The sequence below is a fragment of the Moschus berezovskii genome, chromosome 16, assembly GCF_049115385.1.
Source record: "Moschus berezovskii isolate FMDL1 chromosome 16, NW_MosBer_1.0, whole genome shotgun sequence".
In the NCBI taxonomy this organism is placed as follows: Eukaryota; Metazoa; Chordata; class Mammalia; order Artiodactyla; family Moschidae; genus Moschus; species Moschus berezovskii.
This window is the reverse complement of record NC_142475.1, coordinates 49,967,766-49,989,630: the sequence shown is the minus strand read 5'-3', so window position 1 is coordinate 49,989,630 and position 21,865 is coordinate 49,967,766. Positions and strand designations below refer to the sequence as shown.

General features: G+C 38.8%; 1 protein-coding gene across 4 annotated transcripts in view; it reads left to right on the top strand.

Annotated features, from left to right (window-relative positions):
* Positions 1-21,865, top strand: part of PREX2 (phosphatidylinositol-3,4,5-trisphosphate dependent Rac exchange factor 2) — a 293,115-nt gene that overhangs the window by 61,340 nt on the left and 209,910 nt on the right. For 3 of the 4 annotated variants that reach the window (XR_008686780.2, XM_055432693.2, XM_055432690.2), the window contains exons 2-5: positions 8,438-8,509; positions 11,709-11,831; positions 14,067-14,171; positions 19,546-19,647. Coding sequence is in view for 3 of the 4 variants with exons in the window: in XM_055432693.2 (XP_055288668.2) it covers positions 8,438-8,509; positions 11,709-11,831; positions 14,067-14,171; positions 19,546-19,647 (402 nt within the window). In the remaining variant the exon portion in view is untranslated. The remainder of the gene's footprint in view (positions 1-8,437; positions 8,510-11,708; positions 11,832-14,066; positions 14,172-19,545; positions 19,648-21,865) is intronic. The other variant, XM_055432691.2, reaches the window with a different exon arrangement.

Here is a 21,865-nt window from a genome sequence, read left to right as displayed (position 1 = left end):
GTCTTCTCTATCTATTGTAGTGCCTGCCTGCTCAGTCGTGTCTAACTCTTTGAGATCCCATGGACTGTAGCCCACCTGGTGGCTCTGTCCTTGGAGTTTTCCAGGCAAGAATACTGAATTTCCTTCTCCAGTAGATTTTCCTTGCCATTTCCTTCTCCAGGAGATCTTCCCAACTCAGGGATTAAACCTGAGTCTCTTTTCTCTTTTGAATTGGCAGGAGGATCCTTTACCACTGAGCCACCTGGGAAGCCCTTTTATTGTGGTATCAGTTCAGTTCAGTTCAGTCACTCAGTCGTGTCAGACTCTGCAACCCCATGAGTTGCAGCATGCCAGGCCTCCCTGTCCATCACCAACTCCCGGAGTTCACCCAAATTCATATGTATCGAGTTGGTGATGCCATCCAGCCATCTCATCCTCTGTCGTCCCCTTCTCCTCCTGCCCCCAATCCCTCCCAGAATCAGAGTCTTTTCCAATGAGTCAGCTCTTCGCATGAGGTGGCCAAAGTATTGATGTTTCAGCTTCAGCATCAGTTCTTCCAATGAACACCCAGGACTGACCTCCTCTAGGATGGACTGTTTGGATCTCCTTGCAGGCCAAGGGACTCTCAAGAGTCTTCTCCAACACCACAGTCAAAAGCATCAACTCTTCGGCACTCAGCTTTCTTCACAGTCCAACTCTCACATCCATACATGACCACGGGAAAAACCATAGCCTTGACTAGACGGACCTTTGTTGGCAAAGTAATGTCTCTGCTTTTTAATATGCTCTCTAGGTTTGTCATATTGGTGTGCTGTTCTCCTGTGAAATCTTTGTCTGATCTTGATATTAGGGATGCTGACCTCACAGAACAAGTTAGGAGGTATTTCCTCTACTTCCGTCTTCTGGGAGAGATTCGGGAGAATTGATGTAATTCCTCCTTTAACTGTTTAATAGATTTCACCAGTGAACTTGCTCGGTCTGGTGCTTTGTATTTTAGAAGGTTTATAAATATTGATTCAGTTCCTTTTATAGATAATGTCCTATTCAACTTGTATTTCTTTTCGTGTGAATTTTGGCAGGTCATGTCTGTCAAGGAGTTGTTCCATTTCATTTATCGTTTGAGGTCGTAACATTTTTCATAATATTCCATTATTATCCTTTTATTGTCCATGCAATCTCTGATGATGTCCTTTTTTTCGTTATTAGTTTTATTTTTGCAAAGAACCAGCTTTTTGTTTTGTTGAGTTTTGCTGTTGATTTTATGTTTTAAATTTTACTGATTTCTTCTCTAGTTTTTATTATATTTTTTCCGCTTTTTGCTGACTTAGGATTGTTTGCTCTTCTTTTCTAAGTGAAAGCTTAGATTATTGATTTAAATCTTTTCTAATGTATGCTTTCAATGCTATAAACTTATCTCTAAGTTCTTCTTTTGCTGCCTCTTACAAATTTTGGTGAGATGTATTTTTATCTCTTGAGATTTCTTACTTGACCCATGTGTTATCTAGTAGTGTATTGGTTAATAGCTATGCATTTTGGTGTTTTCTAACTATCTATTATTGATTTTTAGTTTAATTAGTTCCATTGTGGTCAGATATTGTATGATATCTATGTTTTAAGATGTGTTACAATGTGTTTTATTGCCCAGAATATGATCTATTTTGGTTAGTTTTCCATGTGAGCTTGAGAAGAATGTACTTTCTGCTGTTGTTCAGTTCAGTTGCTCAGTCATGTCAGACTCTTTGCAACCCCATAGACTGCAGCACACCAGGCTTCCCTGTTCATCACCAACTCCCAGAGCTTGCTCAAACTCATGTCCATCGAATCGGTGATGTCATCCAGCCATCTCCTCCTCTGTTGTCCCCTTCTCCTCCTGCCTTCAATCTTTCCCAGCATCAGGGTCTTTTCCAGTGGGTCAGCTCTTCGCATCAGGTGGCCAAAGTATTGGAGTTTCAGCTTCAGCATCAGTCCTTCCCATGAACATTCAGGACTGATTTCCTTTAGGGTAGACTGGTTGGATCTCCTTGGAGTCCAAGGGACTCTCAAGAGTCTTCTCCAGCACCACAGTTTGAAAGCATCAGTTCTTTGGTGCTCAGCCTTCTTTATGGTCCAACTCTCACATCCATACATGATTACTGGAAAAAACCACAGCTTTGACTATATGGACCTTTGTTGGCAAAGTAATGTCTCTGCTTTTTAATATGCTGTCTAGGTTGGTCATAGCTGTTGCTGGATATAGTTATTTTATATCCAGCCAATTGATAATGTTGTTGAGTTCAGTTATATACTTACTGATTTTATGCCTACTAGATATTTCCACTTCTGATTAAAAGTTAAGTCTCCAACAATGACTGTGGACTCATTTATTTCTTGTGGCAGTTCTATCAGTTTTTGTCTCGTGTATTTAGATTCTCTTATTAGATACATACAAGTTAAGCATTGTTATGTCTTCTTGGAGAATTGACATCTTTATAATTATCTTTGAGAACTCTTCTTGCTTTTGAGGTCTGCTCTGTCAGAAAATAATATGGCTTCTCACACTTTATTTTGATTAATGTTAGCATGGTATATCTTTCACCATCCCTTGGCTCTCAATCTGTGTGTGTTTTTATATTTATCATGGATTTCTTTTAGATAACATATAGTTGGATCTTGTTTTTTGATCCACAAAATAAAATGTGTTAATTGAAAGGTATACATAACTCTCGGTGAATCGCTATTAAAAAATCTACAACATCAAGCATGGAAAGAAGGTCCCTTCATAATGCAGGATAGATCAATGGGTTTTAACATAGCCGAGTAGAAGTTCACTGATATGAAGTCATACTCCACATCATGACTACCTTTAAGAAACTATCACTTTCTGAATTTTGATGTTGTTTTAAAGAAGAATATTCACAATGCACTGAAAATGTTCTAGAAATGAACATATTTTTTCCTTTTCCAACTTTGATTGAAAATGTTTTCAGGAATTCCCTGGTAAAGAATCCACCTACCAATACAGGAGACACGGGTTCCATCCCTGGTCTGGGAGGACCCCACATGTTGTGGAACTACCAAGCCCGTGTGCCACGACTATTGAGCCTGATTCCTAGAGCCTGGGAACTGAAACTTCTGAGCCCTCATGCCCCAAGTACTGAAGCCTGAGTTCCCTAGAGCCCTGTTGTGCAACAAGAGAAGCCAACTCAATAAGAAGCCCATACACTGCAACTAGAGAGTAGCCCCCACTCGTGGAAGCTAGAGAAAAACCTGCACAGCAACAAAGACTCAGCCCAGCCAAAAATAAAAATGAATAAATAAATTTAAAAAATAAAATGTTTCCAAACAACGTATCACAACACATTGAAGCATATGTGAATCCAGCTGTCTTCTATTAAGCCAGACATTAAAGGAATTTGCATTCCTATGAAACTACCATAATTCTCACTGAAATTTTTTAGGAAAAGATAGCTGTTTTTCTTAAAAGTATGTTAGACATATAACATATAATTGGTTTATAATTGTTAATTTAAAATAAATTTATACATGATTTTCTGGATAACAAATATTGAAATTTTTCTTAGTTTTCATTTCTAACATATTAAATATTGATAGATATGTTACACAAATAAAAGCTCTTTGCAGTTCTCCATCATTTTTAAGAATATATAGGAGTCCAGAGACTAAACCATTTAAGAATCACTGCCAAGAACAATGCCTGGCATGCAAATTAAATATGATATTGTAGCATTTTGTCTAGTAGTTAATAGTTATAATGCATGCATAATATGTATTTGAATTTACAGATATTACAACACAATATGCATGTCTGTTACTTTTTTCCACGGTAAAGGAAGGAGTCCTACTTTAAAACTGGAATCAGTGGGTCTTCAGGCAAAAATGAGATCCAGTGGAGTGGAAAATTTATGAAGGGTTCATCAAAGTATATTAAGGGAACATAAAATGTAACTTGGATGAATTGAGCTAGTATTTTCTAGCTTAAAAACGTATATACGCTTCTTTGGTTCAAATCCACCTCCTTTTCTCAGCAAAACTTTAAATACCTTTAAACCTCTGTGGCTACCAACTCCATTTTCTTATCCTCCATTTCTCCTGTACCCATTCCTTTGGTTGTGCCATGGTCAAGATCACCAGGGACCTACCTTGTGTTGTCAAGTCACATATCTGTTTGTACTTACCAGAATTCTCTGCACTGCTAAAGCAGTTGACCTTTTCTTCTTTCCTGAAACCCTCTCTCTGTTGGCTTTTGTGACACCACACTCTTCTGATTTTGCTCCTGCTTTCCTGGCTTCTTTGGTTTCTCTTCTTTTACTTGACTTCTAAATGTTAGAATGCTCTCAAGGTTCTGTTCTGGGCCCTTTTTCCTTCTCTGCCTACATATTTTCTCCAATGAACAGGAGCCAGCTGTCTCTTCTCCCTTCTTGAGTTATGAAGACTGTCCCTGAGTTACGTCTTTCTGCCAGTAGCACTCAACTCTTTAACTTCAGCTTCAATCTCCCTTTAGAAAAAAGATCAGTACAGCTGACTCCCTGCTTGAGATCTCTACATCGTTGTCCAGTAGGCATCTCAAACTCAACATGGCTAGAACAAACTCTGATTCTCCAACTCCAACAGCTAGTCCCCCTTCTGACTTCTCTGTTCCAATTAAATGGTGCCACGGCCAACCAGGAGTTCAAAGCAAACTCCAATGGCAAGCCTTTTTATTTTCTTTTAAAAAAAAAAGAAAATTTACTTGGCTGTGTCAGATCTTAGTTGCAGCATGTGGAATCTAGTTTCCTGACCAGTGATCTAACCTGGGCCCCTGTATTTGGATCGTGGAGTCTTAGTCACTGGACCACCAGGGAAGTCACAAGTCCTTTTCATTTATTTAGAAGTTTGTCTTTTTTTTAGGAAGACAAAACAAAACACTATCTTCTAAAGACTTTTGATGTTGTAATCTTAGGTTAAAGAGGTAAAGGAAAATATTTGGTCTTATTTTTTCCACCTATTTTCATGAAATGAGAATACGTTTTCCCCGCAGTAGCACAGCTGTTCTTAAAATTTTCCCTTTTCACCTTCATATGTAAAATTTATACATCTCTATTCATATTGAATGGCCACATTTTCAAGGTGACAGGTTAATGCTAAGATCATTCTGAATGCAGAATATTTATAGGAGTAATAAGGTTTAATGCTTATATGATATGAAACTCAAATTGGCACCAGGTATCTGGAATTAAAAGTGTGAACTGTGAAAAATCTGTGTGACTTTGGAGGGTGATTTGTGTGTGCCTTACTGATGAAAAGAGGGAGAAAGACAAAAAAGAGAAAGATTATAATTTAGTACACTGAAATGATAAGATAAGCAAATGCATTCTGAGATAAAATTCATTGTGGACTTGACTTTTGCGCTGGTAGTGGCCCATATGGACAGACAGGGATGAAGCTGGCATCTCCCTATTATATCTGAATGAGTTTTCTTCCTTGTTTTGATGATGTAGTAGCAAATTTGTGACTTCTTTAGCTTTCTATAACTAATGTATGGCATTTAATATAGTTTTACCAAACTCTTGTTGAGAGGAAAACAATGTGAAGCAAACTGAAGAGAAGATGAGGCATTCTGAAATTCTTCAAGTCTTATACACAATGAAAAGTTTGAGGACCACTGGCATTAAAGCCATTTTCTGGTCCTTATTTTCCTTTATTTGTATCAGATTGAAGATGATCTAATTCCGATGAGATTCTGAATCGCTGAGAATGAATGAATACAGAGATAAAACAATATACTAATTCTAATGTATTTTTGTGACTAGAATATTAATACTGCCTTGATTGACAGGAGAATGATGAAATACCTCAAGTTACCAAAGTTTGAAAGGACTCTGTAGATTCTGGTTATTAAAGTTTGATTCTGAAAACACATCATTTATCTTCGGAAAGGAAGACTTACACATTTTGTAGAAAATGTCAGTTTTCATGATTTTGCCCTCTCAAGCAAGCATCTAAATTCTGCCTTCACTGCTGTATAAGATGAGGCTCTTGGGAAACATAAATGCTTGGTTAGAAATGCTAAGAAGTTCCAGGTTTTCTTTCACATGCAGTTAAACAAAAAGTTCCATATTGTCACGGAGAATAAGAAGATAAAAAGTCAGATAAAGATAGAGTTTACTTTATTAGGTTGTATGTTTCCTTTTGCCTCATAGTTTGATTCATTTTCACTGCTCCTTTCTTTAATTTGCTGGTTTCAGAATGTGACCGAGTTTAGTTTATGAAGATAAGATTTATAAATGTAGAGGTAAGTTTAAGTTTTGCTTGCACGAGAGGTTCTGTTTCCTATGTGGTCAATATGAAATGTAAACTCAGTGGTCAGAGCATCATGCTGTTTTAAGACTAAATGGGAAGAGCTAAGGTATTTTAACAATACCTTTTGGTAAAGGTATTGTTAAAAAAAAAAAACTAAAATAGAAAATTGGATTAACACTAATTAAAATGGGTATTAAAGCCAGAAGATTTGAAAATCTCTCTCCATTGCCAATTATACCTAACTTTAGATAGTATTTCAAAAGATTGTATTACAAATTTCTAAAAAGTTACGGTGACATCCAATACTTTCTTATTCATTTTATTTAATTCAGCTGAATTCTTACATTCAGATGAGGCTGTTAGTACTGATGTGGCTTTGAAGTTATGGAATCTGAAACGTGAACCCACTGAATCAGGAATCAAGATGGTGCTGACGCTAAAGCTAGGAGTGAGATCCTGCAGTTCAGTTGTTTTGTTTCTTTTAGATAGTTTTGTTTTTCTCTTTACACAAGTTCTACAAAAGTTCTAACATGCACACAGCCAGATATTCTGAAAATAAGAAAGTGTACAAAGGTCACTTTCCTACCACCTGGAAGTGATCACTGTTTGCATTTTAGTGTGTGCTACATATTTTTCTTGTATGAATGCACACTGACATTATACATGTGTACATATATACGTGTATATATATACACACATACATGTATATGTGAAAGTGTGTATGTATGTGTTCATCCAGTATGCTTAGTCGTATTTTCACCAAACAATATTTTACAGACGTCTATTATAGACAGAAATATGTACATATACTTTTCATCTCATTCCATTTATGATTACAGTTTTTCCCAGTATTCTGTAGTTTGCATGTACCATAATATATTAAATACCCCCCTTAATGGTGAGCTTTTAAGTTGTTTCCCCTGTTTTTGCTTCTGTAATCAATACATTGAAACCCCTTGTCTGAAAATTTTCTTAGGCTAATTCCAAGAGGTAAAATTGCTGGGTTAAAGGAAATGCCCACTTAAAAATCTGAGATTTATACTAAGTTGTCCTCAGAAGTGCTGTGTCATTTTGTATTGTTATTAGTAATGTCTTGAGGGTGATTCTGGAATATTATGAACAATCCTGTGTTTTGTTAATCTTTTAAATCTCTGTAAATATGGACTTCCCTGGTGGCTCAGACAGTAAAGAGTTTGCTGTCAATGTGGGAGATGTGGTTCGATCCTTGGGTTGGAGAGATCCCCTGGAGAAGGGAATGGTAACCCACTCCGGTATTCTTGCCTGTAAAATTCCATAGACAGAGGAGCCTTGCACACTACAGACATTCTTACGTTAATTTTCATTTGTTTGATGGAGTATCTCCAGATTCCTTCCAGCTTCTGTGTGCCCTGACTTGGCAGGTAGTGGCTGGAGCTCTTAGGACAGATAAAGGAAGAAATGATCTCACCTGGTCTCTAGGTAGTTAATGGACCTTGTTTTGAGGACCCAGACCAGATTGCTGGATAGAAAGTCATTTTTTTCCTTCTAAACTTTTTTAAGGCCCAGTATAAATAACTCCTTTTTTTTTTTTTTCTTTGTAAAAGTAATAGCTTATTTCATTAGGGGCTTAATGACCACCAGGAAGTGTCTAGATCTTTGAAATACTAATGAACTTATTTGCTTTAGAGAGCTCTGAACCTGATCCCAGAAATACAAAAACTCGGGGCGGGCAGGAAAGGATGGGAAATTTTTCCATTCCTTCTTGAAAGTCGCTTTTTCTTTCTCCCTTCCTTCCTTACTCCCTCAATCTCTCTCACTTCTAAAGGGATCCCTTTAGAATTTCTGGCCCTTTTGTTTTTATTAGAAGTCCCCTTGTGGCTAAATTTTGGTCCTTTGTGCTTCATAAATGTTTAGGCAACATTTGACTCTTAAGTATTTTACTGCAGAACTTTGAGATCTTGGTAAATGTGTTTAATTCATATCCACATAATCACTTTTGGCTTTGTCCTAAACTGTAAAGGAAATATAATCCCCAGGTAGGAGAAACAATGCACAAGGTTTCTGTCTTTTATTGATACAACAGAACTATTACACTTGAGAGTTACTGGATACTTATAAAAAAATAATTTATTTGGATCAACACTCAGTTACTTGATTAACCCCATATTGTCTTCATAATATCTTTTCTTGTTTCCTGCAGGCGTTCTTGCACCGGATGAACCAGTGCGCAGCGTCGAAGCTTGACAAAAATGTAACAGAAGAAACTGTGAAGGTGAGAAGGTGCAGCTGGCCCTTGACCCCAGCACATGGTCCCCTCAGATAAAATGTCACCTGTGGGATGTGACCTCAGGGCGTGTCCACTTCTCTCCAGTTCCAGTATAAGTTGTTTTTTTTAAGTCTTAATTGAATTTGTTACAGTATCATTTCTGGTTTATGTTTTTGTTTTTTGGCCACTAATCATGTGAGATCTTAGCTCCCTGACCAGGAATCAAACCCTCACCCCCTGCATTGAAAGGCAAAGAGTTAACCACTGGAATGCCAGGGAGTTCAGTTCAGTTGCTCTGTTGTGTCTGACTCTTTGCCACCCCATGGACTATAGCACGCCAGGCTTCCCTGTCCAACACCAACTCCCAGAGCTCACTCAAACTCATGTCCGTTGAGTCGGTGAAGCCATCCAGCCATTTCATCCTCTGTCGTCCCCTTCTCTTCCTGCCTTCAATCTCTCCCCACATCAGGGTCTTTTCTAATGAGTCAGTTCTTCGCATGAGGTGGCCAAAGTATTGGAGTTTCAGCTTCATCATCAGTCCTTCCAATGAACACCAAGGACTGATCTCCTTTAGGATGGACTGGTTGGATCTCCTTGCAGTCCAAGCGACTCTCAAGAGTCTTCAACAACCACAGTTCAAAAGCATCAGTTCTTCAGTGCTCAACATTTTTTATGGGCCAACTGTCACATCCATACATGACTACTGGAAAAACCGTAGCTTTGCCAGATGGACCTTTGCTGGCAAAGTATTGTCTCAATGAAACTATGAGCCATGCTGTGTAGGGCCACCCCACACGGACGGGTCATGGTGGTGAGTTCTGACAAAATGTGGTCCACTGAAGAAGGGAATGGCAAACCACTTCAGTATTCTTGCCTTGAGAACCCCATGAACAGTATGAAAAGGCAAAAAAAATAGGAAAATGAAAGATGAACTCCCCAGGTTGTTAGGTGCCCAATATGCTACATATTGGGAACAGTGGAGAAATAACTCCAGAAAGAATGAAGAGATGGAGCCAAAGCAAAAACAACACTCAGTTGTGTAAGTGACTGGTGATGGAAATAAAATCCGATGCTGTAAAGAACAATATTCCTTAGGAACCTGAAACGTTAGGTCCATGAAACAAGATAAATTAGAAGTGGTCAAACAGGAGATGGCAAGAGTGAACATCGACATTTTAGGAAGCAGTGAACTAAAATGGACTGGAATGGGTGAGTTTAACTCAAATGACCATTATATCTACTACTGTGGGCAAGAATCCCTTAGAAGAAATGGAGTAGCCCTCATAGTTAACAAAAGAGTCCAAAATGCAGTACTTGGATGTAGTCTCAAAAATGACAGAATGATCTCTGTTCGTTTCCAAGGCAAAGCATTCAATATCACAGTAATCCAAGTCTATGCCTCGACCAGTAATGCTGAAGAAGCTGAAGTTGAATGGTTCTATGAAGACCTACAAGACCTGTAGCACTAACACCCAGAAAAGATGTCTTCTTCATTATAGGGGACTGGGATGCAAAAGTAGGAAGTCAAGAGATAACTGGAGTAACAGCAAATTTGGCCTTGGAGTACAAAATGAAGCAGGGCAAAGGTTAATAGAGTTTTGCCAAGAGAACTCACTGTTCATAGCAAACACCTTCTTCCAACAACATAAGAGAAGACTCTACACATGGACATCACCAGATGGTCAATACTGAAAATCAGATTGATTATATTCTTTGCAGCCAAAGATGGAGAAGCTCTATACGGTCAGCTAAAAAAAGACCGGGAGCTGACTGTGGCTCAGATCATGAACTCCTTATTGCCAAATTCAGACTTAAATTGAAGAAAATAGGGATAACCACTAGACCTTTCAGGTAAGCCCTAAATCAAATCCCTAACGATTATACAGTGGAAGTGACAAACAGATTCAAGGGATTAGATCTGCTAGACAGAGTGCCTGAAGAACTATGGATGGAGCTTCATGACATTGTACAGGAGGCAGTGATCAAGGCCATCCCCAAGAAAAAGATATGCAAAAAGGCAAAATGGTTGTTTGAGGAGGCCTTACAAACAGCTGAGAAAAGAAGAGAAACTAAAGGCAAAGGAGAAAAGGAAAGATATATCCATTTGAATGCAGAGTTCCAAAGAATATCAAGGAGAGGAATGCCAGGGAAGTATAAGTATAATGCCACAGAATAAGTTCTGTGCCAGGCTCCTGTGTGGATGACAGAGAGAAAACAGGAAAATAGGATTTGGGAAACGAAATGGAGGGTTATGAGGATGGTGTAGAAGACGGGGATTTTTCTTTTTTTTTTTTTTTGCCAAGACCTTGGTACGTTCGAAAGGAAGAAGAAAAATAACCTCAAGTCCATAAACTTTCCAGTCTTTGAGGGGAGGGAGCTGAACCATTTGTGAGAGGATTACTGGAGGGGCCTGGAAGGCAGGAGGAGGGCCATTGTGACTTCCAGGCTCTGACTCCTGAAGAGCAACTGATTTGGATGGTCCATTGGTGCAGAAAATGTCCGCACAATACCTTCAGCTCACAAATGTATGAGCATTTCCTTTTAAGCCATAGAAAAAGAAAATTATGAAGAGTTTTGGGGAAAAAAGAGGGGGGAAGATAGTAAATGAGAATCACGCTATAGTTGTTACTGCTCACTTAAACTGTACAAGTAATCATTGATATTTATTTTGGATCCTAACTTGCCCTGTTATTTTACTGAAAATAAAAAGTCCCCACGAATTTTATAGGCATTTCTATTTCCCATTGAAATGAGTACTAACTTATCTGTTCTCCTTACCATGGAGTATTTTATTAATAGTTTGGGTGCTTTTGGTTGCAAACAAAAGATTCCTGTTACTCACAGGAACATGACAATACTTTGACTCTCATAGCAATAACTTCTACGGGCAGAGAAGCCCTTCCTCTAGAGCCGGCCAGCAAGTCTGGTTTTCTACCTGCTGCCCACTGTTGTTTGTGGGATGGGACTGTCATGCTTGGATTCAGTCATTTGGGATTGTCCCGAGAACCTGGATCAGGTTTTTGGTGGTTCCCAGAATTGTGTGGGAGGGCAGCGGACGTTCAGACAGAATGGGTGCTCTGCCAGACGGGTGGGTGGAAAAGGGCAGCTCTCCGCCAGTATTCTCAACGTGGAGAGAAAATACTATATTCCCATAGGATTTTTTTTCCAACTTGCCTCACTGTTGCGTTTACACATTTATTTACAGATGCTGTTCTCAAACATTGAGGATATCCTTGCAGTACATAAAGAATTCTTAAAGGTCGTGGAAGAGTGCTTACATCCAGAACCTAATGCTCAGCAAGAAGTGGGAACCTGCTTTCTTCACTTTGTAGGATCAATTTCTGTTTATTTTAAAAGCTTTTCCCCCTAGCACTTAAGGTTTCCCTTTTGGCAGAGTAGTATGTGGGAATTCAGCGTTAGAAGTAAAATCTGACACCAAAAAAATGTTTGGGGTCTTTTAAGGCCAGTGAAATCTTCCACTTAGAGCCAGAAATGGGGAGGGGGCCTCGCATCATCCATTTTATTCAGTGCAGAATAAACAGGCTTTTCTTTTTTCCCAACGAGTTAGTTTTTCGCATCCGCTGTAGCTTTGAATTCTAATGAATATTCAGGCTGTTCATAATGAATGGATTTTTATGTTTCTCTCAAACATGGAGCATTTCTCTTCTGAGGCAGAAAATCCTCACTCTTATAATGGTGCAATGAGCCTTGTATTAGTCAAAACGTTCCCTTGTTCATTGACTTCTGACAGACCTGGAGGTGAGCAGACCTGGTCCCTCAGGGTACGCACATGCTTGCATCTGAGGTTTTCTCAGAGGCTTGTACGGAGCAGTGCAGAAGAACAAGCCAGTCAGTACTCGGTTGTTTCAAGTTATATGTTGTGATTGTATGATCGTTTTCACTTCTTTACACATGATAGCTGAAATTACTTATGCAGTCAATTTGCAAGGTAAGAAGCCACCTGTATAGTGAAAATTGTTTTCAGAACTAAAGGACTTTCATACTGACAAAAGAAAAGTAGTGCTTCTATTTCTATCATTTTCCTTTTGCTAATTTTCAGAATACCCATTGGAATCCATTTATTTATCAAAATGCTATACGATTAGTGTTCTGTTTAAAAATTGTGTATGAGTATTTTGTCATCGAAATCCATTTTCATTTATTTTTTATTTCTAGTTAGTCTTTTATAAAGTAATGATGTGTAGTTTCTAGACCTATATATGTAGTGAGCAGACTCTGTGCATGTTATTTTAAGTATCAGAAAATATTCCTTAAAAATAACTCTATGAAAAAGAGAGACTCCTTGAGTATAGGGAGATGACACTTTCCTTGGGTACAACTCTAAGTCACGTGTGTTTGTGTCCATTTAATCCAGATTGTTCCCCTTCATGAAAGAATGCAGATCTCCTGCCAGCTGGAGTGGTTGCTGGGTTACTGAGTCCTGGGTTGCACATGGGAATCTTGCTCTCTGACATCCATTTCCTCAGTAACACACTATGAATCTGTCAGCCATGAATTTAGCTAAACTATTTCTGAAGTTTGTTTTCTTCTGGTTCATACCATCTCTTGAAATAAAGTCATTCAATCAATTTTCTACTGGCTGTATAAAATAGCACTCAGTGTTTCTAAATGCATGTCTTGGAAATTTCAGAGGACACACTTCTCTTCTACTCTTTGATCACTACCTTTCCTGTGTCTTCCTCTTTTATTTGGACCGCTTTGATAGGTATTGATCATCGTCACTTGTAGAAAACCTTATAGATGGAAGAGAGCTTAGAGATCAGGGTGGTGTGACATTTCTCCTTTTAGGAAAGTATCCTTTCTGTAGCACCTGTGAAGATTGTTCATCTTGCTTTTATGTGATCACTTTTAGTGATAACTCTAATTGTTGGGAAAATCGCTATATTAATCCAGAATCTGTCTGTCGCCGCCCATCATGGCCTTTGCAGTTTGTACCCAGTGGTCCTAGTTTTGTGTTTCGGAGCTACAAAGATTTGTAAATCCATTATAATAAATATGACAGCTATTTGAAAGTATCTGCACTTCTTAACTTTTATATACAAGCAAGTATCTCTCTCTGAGATGACCTTTCAGATGTAACATCTTTTAAACTGTCCAGATTGGTGCATGTGACCTGCAGGGTACTATGTCCTATTCCTCTATGATCTGACACATGCTTTTCCTTCCACCAAAATACATTCTTCCCTCTCCCTGCTGGGGAATTGTAGATTCATCTCCCTGCTCTTGCCTGGATATGATATCTTTTCTAAAACTGTAACTGAACCCTCCCAGTAAAGCTAAATGCTCTCTTGTCTGTAATCTGCTACCACTTGATTCATTTACCTTCTATTGTATACATCATATTGGATTGTAATGACTATACGTGTGTCCCCTTCCTAGATCCATCCCCTTCATGGATCAGAAAAAAATAAACATATTCCTATATACACACAGTATGGCTCTTGAAATGTAGTAAACACTTAATAAAGTTTGTTCATAAACATCACCCTTCATATTTCAAAATGGCTAATAAAATGACTCTAATGTTTTCTTGAATTTACAGAAAGACAAGTTTCGCATCTATGATGAATATTGTAGTAATCATGAGAAGGCACAGAAATTGCTCTTTGAACTAAACAAAATAAGAACAATCCGGACATTTCTTTTGGTAAGTATACATTTATGTGTCACCATATGCTGTTATTTGTTGATAGGTCCACTGAGAGCCAAGGAGTAGCATCAGGGCAGTGTTAGAACTGCTTGTGTGACATCTGTTTTTAACATATCCCTGCTAGGAAGCTAGAGAGTCCTTTGAGAAATATAAGAAATGAGACTGTAAATCAACTGTACTTCAGTAAATATATATAGTAATAAATTGAGTTGGCTGAAAAGTTTATTAAGTGTTTTCTGTTATATGGAAAAACCTGAATGATCTTTTTGGTCAATCTGATATATACTCTTAAAATCACACACACACACACGCAAATGAAATGAATGAGTGAAATGAAAAGAAGTGAGAGTTGGGAGAAGTTTGTTCGTGGAGAAACACTGCCATGCCCTCTCCTGGTCGATGAGTTATGAGACCACAGGTTCTTAGAGAGAGAAGACATTTATGCCAGAGTTCACCATTGCTTTTATATCCCTCCAGTCTCTAGAGTTTCATTTACTGCTGCTTAGAGAGCTCTATGTAGGGCAGTGACAGGAAGGAAACACTTCATGGGGATGGTAGAAAAGAATTTTCAAGACTGACCTTTCTCCTACATATATTCTTTATTCACTGTTCATAAAAAGAGAAAAATCTGTGTTTAATTTCTTTAGGATAGTACAAATAAATGCATATTTTGGCAGTTACTTAAACATCATAATTGCCAGTTTAAACCTCACTGTAAATAGAATTCAGTGATATTTAGCAAGCTGTGGAATGGAGAGGCCATCTCCACCATCCGGTTTTAGAGCCTGGATCAGCTCATTTAAAATGAAAAATAAAATGCCTATTTACAACTCATTCCCACTGCCACTGTTAGCTCCAGGCAATCACCGATTTGCTCTCCCTCTCTCTGCTGCTGCTGCTGCTAAGTCACTTCAGTCGTGTCCGACTCTGTGTGACCCCACAGACGGAAGCCCACCAGGCTCCCCCGTCCCTGGGATTCTCCAGGCAAGAACACCGGAGCGGGTTGCCATTTCCTTCTCCAGTGTGTGAAAGTGAAAAGTGAAAGTGAAGTCGCTCAGTCGTGTCCGACCCTTAGCGACCCCACGGACTGCAGCCCACCAGGCTCCTCCATCCATGGGATTTTCTAGGCAAGAGTACTGGAGTGGCTTGCCATTGCCTTCTCCGTCCATCTCTCTAGGTTTGCCTTTTCTGGAGATTTCATATAAATGGAATACAATACAATACAATCTTTTAATGCCTGGCTTCTTTTGCTGACTAAAATGATTTTGAGGTTCATCCTTGTTATAGCATGTATCCATACTCCATTCATTGTTATTGTTGAATAATATTCCATTGTGTTTTGTTTATCCATTTGCCAGTTTATGAATAATGGGTCAACAATTGACTGTGGTAATGGTGGGCCTTGAAGATCCTTGAAGTCATTTTGGAGAGAAAGATTTCTTAGTAAAGTCAGGATATGTCCAGTTTGGGCAGTTCTAAAGAATACCATTATGAATATTCATGTACAAGTCAGTGTGTGGATATACATTTTCATTCTCTTGGGTAAATACTTAGAGTAGAATTGCTGAAACAGTGAGTTTATGTTCAGGTCTTTTCTTTTTTTATATAATTTCTCTAGGGAATACAATATGCTTCTTAACTTAGGAAGTCTTATTTGCCTGAGGCTGGTTATTATTTTTTTGTTTGTTTTGTTTTTAGTAACTTGCCTGGATTTAATTTGAGAATCTTTGTCTTTTGTATACGCAGCTACTGCTGCCGTCTTCAATCAGTTTTTTTTTTTTTATAACTTAGTCTTTCCTTTAGGGGTCATTCCTCTGACTTTTTAACTTAGTGGTCAGTTGGGAATTTGTCAGAGGTAAATTGGACATCATGATCCATCTGATTTCTGGATCTGTGTGGGAGTGTGGGGAGACACTTTCACAGAGCAGGCAGTTTCCAACTCAGACCTGGGTTTTTCTTCTTAAGGGGCCATCATCTCACTTCTTCTCTGCACGTAGACAGTCTGACGTTTGCCCCAAGCAGGACCGAAGTCTCAGGCTAGCAAAGTTGTGAGCATTCCCATTTTTCTTAGGCAGCGTGCTACATTGCCAACACTCCTGGGTGTGGGATTTTTGCCCTCTGCAGTCCCCTCTGATAGCTGGTTTGCAGGGCCAGTGCTCCTGTGACAGGGCCACCACGCAGGATGAGCTGAGGATGATTCTGGTCGGGGAGGAAGAGGGGGAAGAAAGGGAAGAGCCCAGGCAAGAATGCCACCAAGTCCTCTGTTCTTACCTGAAGTTCAGCAGTTTTTCGTGAATAAACATTTCTCAATTTGTTGACTTTAGTTGATTTCCAGAGTCCTGAAATTGTTGTTCCCCCCCAAAAAAAAAAATTTAGTTAAGTATAACAGTTGTTTTGGGCTTCCCTGGTTGCTCAAAAGAATCCTCCTGCAATGCAGGAGACACAGGAGATAGTTTGATCTCTGGGTCGGGAAGATCCCCTGGAGGAGGGCATGGCAACCCAATCCAGTATTCTTGCCTGGAGAATCCCATGGACATAGGGGCCTGGAGGGCTACGGTCCATAGGGTTGCAAAGAGTTGGGCATGACTGAAATGATTTAGCATGCACACATGCATCAGTTGTTTGGGGGAAGAGAATTTACTGATCTCTTCTCTGGCATGGCCAGAGGAAGTTCCTGCACTTTTGGACTAATGGGGCTCCCTCTGAAGTCTCAGAACTCTGCTGTCCCCCTCAGGGCACTCTGTTCTCAGCAGAGCCGGGCCTCTGCTACATTTCCCAAGTACCAGATCCTGCTGGTAGGAAGACCCTGGCTTTGATAGTTCTTGCCTCGGCACCAAGTGGACACTAATTATCTGGATGACTTTAGGAAATTCATTACATCTCTGGTGTCATTTTCCTTACTCATTTAATAGGTATAATAGCAATCACCCTTTGGAAAATATTAAGGGTTTATAGATATGGGATGATGATGTTATAATTTTGGGTACTTGCATATGCCATAACCTGAGTAAGTTTTTAGGATTGTCGGACTCTCTGGGAGCTTATTTAGGAAATATATTTTCTGTCTACATAGGTAGAGAGGTGACTCTCAAAAGCCAGTCTAATAAGGACTTACTCTACAGCTCAGGGAACTCCACTCAGTTCTCTGTAATGACCTATATGGGAAAAGAATCTGAAAAAGAGTGGATCTGTGTATATGTATAATGGATTCACTTTGCTATACAGCAGGAACTAACACAACATTGTAAACATTGTAAAACTTCAATAAAAATTTTAAAAAGAAATACAATGACAACCAGCCTCAGCTGTTATGGAGTTTGTAGTCTATGTAGTACTAATGGATAAGAAAATAAAAGCAGGTTGCTGCTACTTAATCACTCAGTTGTGTCTGACTCTCTGTGGCCCCATGGACTGTAGCCCACCAGGCTCCCCTGTCCATGGAATTCTCCAGAAAAAATACTGGAGCACGTTGCCATTGCCTACTCCAGGGTATCTTCCTGCTCCAGAGATCGAACAAACGTCTTTTGCATCTCCTTCATTAGCAAGTTAATTCTTTACCACTGAGCCACCTGGGAAGCCCCAGTAGCAAGTTAGACAGTCATGAGCTCCTTAGGGTGCTTTATCCCAGGGCTAGGTACAGGGATGGCTGCATGTATAAGGAGTGTTCACTCAATATGGGAACACCGAAACATCGTGGAAGTAGAATGGTATGTAGATATGTTATTAATACATAGGATTCCTCTGGAGATTGTACCATAACAGGTGGAAAGAGTTATTTTGATGACCTGATTGCAATAGGGGTTGAAACCCCCAAAGAACAGGTTTGAATGGGACACTTACTTGCTGCTCTGTCTAAGGTTGCTGGTGAAGTGAAAGTCATGGAGCTGGTTTTGCCCAGTTGGTTGCACAGATTGGACCTGAACTCAGTTGCTCAGGGCAGTGGGGGCGGAGGCGGGGAGGTGGTGGTGGCATTGTTCTGCTTCCATCGCTGTTCTTTTTATCTCCTGTCCTGCCCAGCACTCAGTTTCTCCTCTTGCTGAATGTAAGACTGTATTTTAAAGGATAGTGGTATACAGGTTATTAAATTATCAGTATGATGCTTGAGGGGCCCTTTTCTTTCTTTGTTGAATATTTATTATCTGCTTTCTCTGTACCAGTCACCATGATAGGTGCTGCAGAAACAGGTTTTGACACCAGTTTCAAAACTATTTTTTAGGGGATGCCCTGGAAGTCCAGTGGTTAGGAATTGGCATTTTCACTGCCAGGGCCCAGGTTTAATCCCTGGTCAGGGAACTAAGACCTCATGAGTCTTGTGGCACAGTCAAAAAAGGTTTGTAAAAAAAATTTAAATTAAAACAATTGTTTTTAAAATTGTTTTTTTTTTAATTTTTTATATTGTCACTGCAGCTCAGACACAGAATAAAGACAAAGTGCTTAAGAGGATCAAGTCTTTATCAGCATCGATTCTCTTGACCGTCACTTTCAGTAAACTTTCCATTTCATTTCAGTGTGACAGCTGGCTTTGAGTTTTCTCCTTTCGTCTTGCCTCTGTGGAGATCATATCTGACCTCCTTCTCTGAGACTGGCTGGCCAGTGTCATTGGTGAGGTATTACAGCTCAAAGTGGCTTAGAGATCACTTGATTAAAACCGGCCTGTTTAACAGAGAGGAAAATTAGAACCTTGAAATTGGTCCAAGTTGCATCACTTGCCAATGGCTGGGCATGGGGAGAACCCAGTCATCTTCAAGCCTGATCTTCTGCATCACTACACAACCTCTCCCTAAGCATGATGTGTATATGTACGTGTGCATCTGTTTATTCATCTGTCAGCACATCCATCCATCAGTACATCCATCTATCCATCCATCCACTCAACATCTCTCCATTAATTCATTCCTCCATCCTTCACTTTCTGTCTTCTTTCTCAGACTTCATACTCAGGTGGATATATGTGAATTCATTTTCAAGATAAAGACTCAAAACACATTTTGGTCTCTAATCTGAAATGCAAAATTATATCCTTTCTGTCCTGTAAATTTTATTTGTAAGTAAATGTGCTTTTCTTAGGCTTCCCCAGTTGTTCAGTGGTAAAGAATCTGACTGGAACGCAGGAGATGGTTGGGAAGATCCTCTGGAGGAGGGTATGGCAACCCACTCCAGTATTCTTGCCTAGAGAATCCCATGGACAGAAGAGCCTGGTATTACAGTCCAGGGGGTCGCAAAGAGTCAGAGATGACTGAGCATGTACACACACATGAATTTCTCAGAGACAGGAGTTATATAGAGACATGCTTTCAGAAGTTTTCAACAGACAAGTTTATGAGATAATCAGGCTTAAAAATATAATTCGTTGTCTGTATTTCCACCCCAGAACTGCATGCTGCTCGGAGGACGGAAGAACACAGATGTCCCTCTGGAAGGATACTTGGTAACGCCAATACAAAGAATATGCAAATACCCTCTACTTTTGAAGGTACTTTATGTGTTTTCTTCATTGTTGCATTTCCCTTGTACCTGTATATTTTTGCTGGTGCTCTTTTTAAAAATAAAAATTTTCTTTTAAATAGTCTGACATTCTAAAGAAAAGACAAATACAGTTATTGGGGAAAAATAGCTATTTGTCACTAATTTGACATATAGAGAGTAGGAAACAAATGTCCTGGGAATACAGACATTTTGTGCTCTTCATAAAAAAATACTTGTTTGAGTTACCTTTAGTATAAACACATTAGTTTCAAGATAAATCCCATTAAGTACATTATGGCCAGTTTATATAGCACTTTATTTTATCTTCAGTAAACCTGCCGTTGGTGTATTTTTTTCCTTTCCCCAACCATTGGTGACTTCTTGATGCTAATGAAGTTAAGGCTAAGTTACATAATCTCAGAGCGTGGTTTTTCAGTCATTATTACAGGTAATGTAGTGGGTTACATGGGATGATAAATGATAGAACATGGAAAGACAGTTATAAGGAAACTCTGCCTCTGGAAGACAAGAAATGCCTATGATCATAGGTCCATGGCCTCATTACAAATGATCAAAAGTTTTATTATGGAAAACATTGTAATGTACTAAATATTGCTCATAATATAAGGATATATGAATAGATTAGAATAGCAATTCTGGAAAGGATTTTTTTTTGGAAATGTGACATCTGAATAGTCAGTTGTTGGTAGTGGTTGAGGATTTGATTTCTGAGTTCAAGTCCTATGCCTTCTGCTTACTAGCTGCATTAGTGAGACTATAATCTAACCTCTTAAAGGCATGGGTTTCATATATGAAACTGAAATAATGACAGTGATATGAAATTATAATAAATACCTAAAAGAATGTGTAAATGTATTCATATACTAAAGGAGTACCTAATAACTGATTAAGCTATTTTATACAAATCATTTAGCGTAGTATGCACTCCATAAATGTTAGCCGTTATTACTCATGTGTATTTGATTCTAATTTATTTTAATATATTAACTACTTCTTAGTATCTAAATTAAAAAACAAACTCAGAAATGCTATGGACACACTATCTGGTATTCTTAATTGATTTACTTTTTGAGAAATAGATGTTATGAATTTGAACTAAAAATACATTTTTTTCATTATAGTTTTTGTCAGTTGCATACATTAGATTTCAATGAAAATTTTCTTTGAAAAGGATTTCTTATTAAAAGAAAACAAGTTTAAATTGCTTGGTTAGCTCATATAGAGAGAAGCTAGCACAGGGATGTCCACAGTCTTCAGGGAGTAGACAGGGTTGATGCAAATGTGACTCCCATCTTTCTGGTAGTCTCTTCAGACCTCTAATTTGGTGACAAATTTGCATGCATTCTCATCACTCCTCTTATTCCTATTCCTGGTTTTGGAATCCCGAGAATTTGTTTTAAGAATCAGAAGGGATGGTGATATTAAAAGAAATATATCAAGTCAGGTGGTTGTTCTAAATCAACTCATTTCTGATCAAAGATGACCTCAGGTGACCTCAGAGATAGGAACATGGACATATCCTTGCTTTAGGAAGAAACGTCAATTCAGAGCCTCTTCAAGTTGTGGAGAAATGACATCTTTTTGCTTTTTGAAAAATTATCTTCACAGAGAAACAGGAAAAAACTACTTGTGCAGTAGATATATTGGTATTGATATTTTTCTCCATTGTACCATCAACTGAAAACCTGAGCTGGTATTCTGTTTAATTTGGGATGGTTTTATTTATTCATTAGAAAACATTATGGGATTAGGCAGTGTTTTAAACAAAAGATACTTTGGTCTTATTTGTAGAACTTGAAATTATTGGGTTGGCTAACCACCACAGGGTTCATAGCCAGTAACTGACAGATTATTACTGGTCATTTCTTTTGCTGTCTCACGGAATCTAAATTCATGTCTCAACTCCAGAGATACCCACTTGGCACAGGCCCATGGGAGCCCCCGAACATAGCCCATAGACTGCCTTCACCACTTCACATAATTTACAAGTAACTCTACACTTGAGGGTTTCTGGAGAAGCCTGCATCTCTCTTTTATGGATTTGTGATCCAGCATAATTTTTTAAACCTGACCTTGGCAGTGATGTAATGTGGATCCTTTTGGTGCTGGTTCTATCAAACAGAGTGTGAATATTTTGAATGCGGGGTCAAAGTTGATGGCAGAATTTTCAACAATAAAGAACATCAAGAGAGCATAACAACTGC